Source organism: Mandrillus leucophaeus, unplaced genomic scaffold (assembly GCF_000951045.1).
Source record: "Mandrillus leucophaeus isolate KB7577 unplaced genomic scaffold, Mleu.le_1.0 Scaffold79, whole genome shotgun sequence".
Taxonomy (NCBI): domain Eukaryota; kingdom Metazoa; phylum Chordata; class Mammalia; order Primates; family Cercopithecidae; genus Mandrillus; species Mandrillus leucophaeus.
In genome coordinates, this window is record NW_012108585.1 from 2,920,290 (window position 1) to 2,926,816 (window position 6,527).

The following is a 6,527-nucleotide window of genomic DNA, read 5'->3' on the forward strand; positions in this document are numbered from 1 at the left end:
GAGCACCTTCAACTTCAAAACAGCCAGATGCATTAAAAGGTATTTGATCCATCCCCACAATAACCCCATGAGGTTGGCCCTCTTCCCGTTTCACAGATGGGAGAACTAAAGCTTGGAGGAGTTCAGGGGCATCCCCAAGGCGGCAGGGCCTGGTTAGCTGGGTGAGAAGCTGGGCTCCTTGCCACCAGGTTGGGCTGTTCTAGCAAGGCCAGGTCAGTGAGGGGTGAGAAGAGCCACGGGGCTGCATCTTGGGTTGGAGGAAACCTGAATTCACAGCCATCCCCACCCTTCTCTCCTTGTCCCCTTTCCAGCCGCTACTGGCGCCGGTGGAATCGGTTCTGCAGAAGAAAGTGCCGTGCCGCGGTCAAGTCTAATGTCTTCTACTGGCTGGTGATTTTCCTGGTGTTCCTCAACACGCTCACCATTGCCTCTGAGCACTACAACCAGCCCCACTGGCTCACAGAAGTCCAAGGTGAGCGGCGGCCCCAGCTCTGCCCTGATTTCCTCCTGGTAACTCAGCCCCTAGGCCCAGGGGAGGGCATAACCACAGGCAGAAGGTGGATGGGAAAGCAGACAGTGGTCAGAGCTCTTGGCAGGTGCTGTGCTGGAGATAACAAGGGCCTAGCAGTTCTAAAGCCCCACAGTAAAATGCACTACCTTGTTTTAAAAACAGACAAGGCTTCTCTGACTGGGCCCACACCATCAGCCTGCCCCAAAGTCACTGGTGGGCCCGGGTGATGAGGAAAGGGGCTACAGCTTGTTTGCCTATCTCAGACCCCTGGCTGCCAACTTCCCAGCATGGATTTTAAATACCTGGGGGCCTTCCTGCAGCCCCGAGGTGGCCTTAACCAGAACACGTGAGGATGGAATGAGCAAAAACGCAGAGAAGAGAATAGGGCCTGAGCACAAGGAACTGTCTTCAATGAGTCGTTCGTTCTCATTATCCTTCCTTGGGCCCCTGGACGAGGGTCCTGCTAGCCAGGCCTCATCATCATTGCTGGGCAGTCGAGAAGACCTGGCCCCATCCTCCACAGCTGCATTCCAGAGTCCTGGGAGGCAGGGGGTCTGGTGGTGGAGAAGTCGGACTCAGACAGTGCAGCTGTTGGCCTGCAGATTACTCACCTCTTTGAACCTCCTTTCTCATCTCTGAAAATGGGCATGACGATGGTGGTGCCATCTCCACAGGCCTGCTATGAGGAGTAGAGCTTGTGTGTGCTGAGCCTATGGCGCATGAGAGATGCTCAGTAAATGTCTGTTATGATTATGACGAGAGAGCCCTTTCCCACTGGCTTGGCCCTAACTGTTCTGTTTTGGCCAAGGTGGATGGGAGCGGTGTCATGGGGGATCTTTTTTCCAGTGGAGATAATTACTATATTTCCTTTCCCTGCCTCCCTCTCTGCCCTCCTCTGGCCCTGCTCGGATCTCATCCCTCTCCTGGGCCTGCCAGACACGGCGAACAAGGCCCTGCTGGCCCTGTTCACGGCAGAGATGCTCCTGAAGATGTACAGCCTGGGCCTGCAGGCCTACTTCGTGTCCCTCTTCAACCGCTTTGACTGCTTCGTCGTGTGTGGCGGCATCCTGGAGACCATCCTGGTAGAGACCAAGATCATGTCCCCACTGGGCATCTCCGTGCTCCGATGCGTCCGGTTGCTGAGGATATTCAAGATCACGAGGTACCGGGCATCTCCTCTCACTTTGGAGAGGGGACTCAGGGAGAAGTTCTTCCAGAGGGCAAGGGAGGTGGCAAGGCCTGAGTGGGAGCAGGGCTGTTCTTCCTCAAAGGGTGTCTCTGAAGTTTACATGCAATGGGGGGAGTTTGTGCTCATTTAGATGGCACATCATTTGGAAATTCCTCTGGCTGCTAATACCAGAGACTCAACTCAGTAGTGTAAGCAAGCTAGGGACTTATTCAGCCACGGAAAGAAAGTCCAGAGGCAGCTAGCTGAGGTGGCTTCCGGAAAAGGGTCAGGGACTCAGTCGCTTCTCCTGTGCTTCACCAGCCTTGGTGCTGATTCCTCTCCAGGGTCATAAGTTGGCTTCTGGAGACTGAGCCATCACATTCAAATTGGAGGTGGGAAGAGTAGAAAGGAGCAGAAGGGCTGACCACCCTGGCCAAGGCAGCCTCTCCACTCCCAGAAGTCACTCCCAGACACACCCATTAGGACTGCTGCTGTCGAAAACCCTGAAAATCCTGAGGGTTGGCAATGACATGGAGCAATTGGAGCCCTTGTGCACTGTGGGTGGGAGTGTAAAATGCAGCCACTGTGGGGAATGGTATGATAGTTCCTAGAAACATTAACGATAGAATTACCCTCTCATCCATCAATTCCACTTCTGGGTATATGCCCAAAATAATTGAAATAGGATCTCAAAGAGATATTTGCACACCCAACTGCCTTAGACAGATGAACGTATTTTTAAAATGTGGTCTGTACATACAGTGCAATATTATTCAGTCTTAAAAAGGAAGGAAATCCTGACACATGCTACAAAGTAGATGAAACTTAAGGACATTATGCTAAGTGAAATAAGCCAGTCACAGAAAGGCAAATACTGTATGATTCCATTTATACGCAGCTCTTAGAGTAGTCAGATTCATAGGGACAGAAAGCAGAGTGGTGGGCGCCCAGGGCGGCCGGGAGGGAGCAGTGGGGAGTCAGTGTTTAATGGGTGCGGAGCTTCGGTTCTGCAAGGTGAGAAGGGTTCTGGAGGTAGAGGGTGGTGGTGGTTTCACAAGCGTGTGAATGTATTTAGCACTACTGAATTCTACAGTTAAAAAAAAAAAAAAAAAAAAAAAAGGTTAAGATGGTAAATTTTATGTTATGTCTATTTTAACACAATGAAACAAATGGGAAGAAATCTTCCAGAAATTTCAGCAAGGGCTTCTGTTCTTGGGCACCTGAGCTATTAGGGAGGCTGAGAAATGTAGTCTTCTAGCAGGACAAGTTCTGCTGAAAACGTGATCAAGATCCAGCCACTGTAAAGGGCTGTGGACACTGCACTGCAGATGGCGTTCACCCTCTGTCCACATGGCCACCCCTCCATATATCAGTCCAGCACCTACCCACAGCGGGCCATCTCCCTCACTGTCTAGGCCAGGCAGTGACTCTCGTGACGAGGACAGGGCCGAGGGGCACCATTCTCTAGGACAATGGTTTTCACCTGACTTGTGACCACTGGGAGTGGTGGAATCAGTTTATTGGATCACAACCATCATTTTAAAACAGCTCTACTGAAATATAATTCATACCCCATATATTTACCCCTTAAATGTGTAATTTAATTGTTTTTTATATTAGCAGTTATGCAACCATCACCAGGTTCTAGTTGTAGAATATTTTCATCACCCCAGAAAGAAACTCCATACCCACTCCACATTCCCCCCATCTTCCCTCCCAGAACCAAATTCACTTTATGTCCCTATAGAGTTGCCTATTTTGGACCATTCATAGGAGTGAAATCTTATCATATGTGTTTTTGTGATGGCCTCTTTGACTTAGCATAACGTTTTCAAGGGCCATACATGTTGTAGCATAGATCAGTACTTTGTTTCCTTTTATGGTGAATAATACTCCATTGATAGATATACTACATTTCGGTTATTCATTTGTCAGTGATGGACATTTGGTTGTTACTATGTTTTGGCTCCTATGAATCATGCTGCTATGAACATTCATGTTCAAGTCTTTCTATAGATGTACGCTTTTGTTTTTCTTGGATACATACTTCGGAGTGGAATTTCTAGATTATTTGGTAACAATATGTTTAAGATTTTGAGGAACTGTCAAACTGTTTTCCAAAGACACTAAAGCATCTTACATTTCCATCAGCAATGTATAAGGGTTCCAATTTCTTCACATTCTCTCAAGCATCATTTTTAAAGAAAGAATGAAATAGAATAGAAAAACATCAGAGGGTCGGCCGGGCGTGGTGGCTCACGCCTGTAATCCCAGCACTTTAGGAGGCCAAGGCGGGCGGATCACGAGGTCAGGAGATCGAGACCATCCTGGCCAACACCATGAAACCCCGTCTCTACTAAAAAGAAAATACAAAAAAAACTAGCCAGGTGTGGTGGCAGGTGCCTGTAGTCCCAGCTACTTGGGAGGCTGAGGCAGGAGAATGGCGTGAACCTGCGAGGCAGAGCTTGCAGTGAGCCAAGATCGTGCCACTGCACTCCAGCCTGGGCAACAGAGCGAGACTCTGTCTCAAAAAAAAAAAAAAAAAGTTGAAATACAGACTTGACTTGCAGTATAATATACATTTCTTAATGTGCATTATGGTCAACCTTAGAAGACAGACAGGAAACAGTTGGAAGGAATTTTCAGCCTGTGCCCCTCAAAGGTACAAATCCCTTGTCCTTAAAATTCTGCTTTGGGAGCTTCCAAAATCTCTGCTTTGGGGAAGCTTTGATAACAGGAGCTCTAAAACCATCAGCTGGATTGTGATGGGTGAAAAGGGATGGAGGTTGATGTCTTCTGCTCAGGATCTGGAGCTGATCGCTCAGACCATGTTTCTGAACTTGGCTAAGTGAGGCTGGAAACTGTCCCTAGGTATTACTCTTCTCATCACAATTCTCTTGGCAGACACCCAGAGCATGGTCACATGGTGTTGTAGACGGTCCAGGGAGGTCGGCATTTAAAGTGTTTCATTTAGTGCACAGAAAGGACTCAATATGCAGAAGCTTTTATTATTAATCTAATATTATGACTGCTATTATTAGAAGGAAGAAGGAGAAGAGAGCTAATAGTGACCTACATATTCACATACTCTTATTCTTACTTATTTACCCACTATGTATATACTGTGTATTGAGCTCAGAGAGATGGAAAAAATCAAAAAATAAGGTGTATGGCATGAACTAAACCTATAGTCTGGTTGGGGAGATGGAGTTTGTGCACATGAAGAGATTAAAGGAAAATCTAAGACAGAATATAATGAGCTGGCAAAGTGTGGTGGGTGCCGGAATTACCTGCTGTGAGAAATTGGGAGCAGGAGATAGCTCCTGGAGAAGGTTGAATCTCAGATGAGGGACTTAACGGATACGCACGATTAAAATCCAGAAGTTTAATGCTCCTAAGCAACAGCCTTCTTTCCCTGTCTGACCCCATCGAAAGAGAGCTCTTCCTAAGTGTCCTGAATATGTTGGCATTACAGAAAGTCCTTGGTTTACAGTAAAAGTGATAGAAATCCTTATAACAGCAGTGATTACCATGCACCAGTGCTTACTCTGTGCCAGACAGGGTGAGCCAGAGGCCTGCGAATGTTAGCTTGAGTCATCCTCCCAACTACCTACTTGAGGATGAGGGCAGGCTGCTATTATTCTTATTCCCATTTTGCAGATGAGAAAACTGAGGCTTAGAGAGTTGTCAGTTGCCCAAGGTCACAAAACTGCTGAGAGGTAACACTGGGATTAAAAGGCAAGGCAGGTCTGTGGGTCTGACTTGAGGTGCTGTGCTCCTAACCACTGCTGTGCACCACAGAGCTGAGAGCTGACCTGTCTTATCTAGATCCCTGAGACAGGACTTAAAGGATCTTTATGCCCTGGTTCTTGTTAGATAATTGCCGATTCTACTTGCTCCTCCTGGGGTCTGGTAAAAGCTATTTTTAACTTGGAGTTTTTAATGCCTCTTAAATAATTCTCAAAAGTCCCTGTTTTGGGTTTTATATATATATTTCTATAGAAAAGAAATCTTGCTGCTATATATTGTTATGACATCTTGAAAAGATTTAACATTCATTCTATTTTTAATCACCAATTTATTTCTAATCTGAAGATATTGCCAAGAAACCATTTTTCAAAATCTATCTTAATCAGAGAGCTTCCTGTAGTCCCTCCACAAGAAAGAGTAGTAGTATTATCAGAGCTCTATGAAGTCTATAAACAGAAAAAAAAATCCTTGTCTAATTGAAAGTGACTTTGGCAAAGGCCGTCATCTTCCTATTTTCAAGTCTCCAAAGCCTCTGGGGGTTTTCGGAAAGCAACAAAGAGACTAATGAGGTTGGGAAATCCCATAAGCCTGTCTCCAGCCCCAGCCTTGGGACTGGGTGACAGTGACCAAGAAAAATGCCTAAAATATGGGCTGGGAGTAGACATTGTGGTCCCTTCAGCTGAACCTTGAAATGAGTCATCTGTGCATGGTCCTGCCATCAGACAAGTGCATGCGTTCTTCTTTTAAAATATCTTGGAAAATACTTTGCAACGTCTGGCTGCTACTCATATGTAGAAGAAATGTCTTCTTTTTATTTTTATTTTTACAATGTAGTCTGAACCAGTGATTGCAATTCTTAAACCTAGCTGAACCCATGAAGGAGCTCATTAAGGAGCTCATCTCTAGCGATTTTGGCCAGCAACTCCCAGAGAGTTCCATGCTGGTGGTCCAATGACCGACCTCACTTGAAGAACCACTGGCCTAATTTCCTACTGCTGCTCTTGGTCTGCTTTCTTCTCCTAAAATACTGCCCTTCATGTGCATTTGGAAAACTTTATTCCTCCTCCTCCTCTTCCTCCTTCTCCTCCTCTTCCTCGT

At 46.4% G+C, this 6,527-nt stretch overlaps 1 protein-coding gene across 3 annotated transcripts in view; it reads left to right on the top strand.

Moving 5' to 3' along the window:
- The window catches only part of CACNA1C (calcium channel, voltage-dependent, L type, alpha 1C subunit), a 775,650-nt gene that overhangs the window by 640,805 nt on the left and 128,318 nt on the right, over positions 1–6,527 (top strand). For all 3 annotated transcript variants that reach the window (XM_011967155.1, XM_011967154.1, XM_011967153.1), the window contains exons 12-13: positions 312–472; positions 1,448–1,673. In XM_011967155.1, coding sequence (XP_011822545.1) covers positions 312–472; positions 1,448–1,673 — 387 coding nt within the window. The remainder of the gene's footprint in view (positions 1–311; positions 473–1,447; positions 1,674–6,527) is intronic.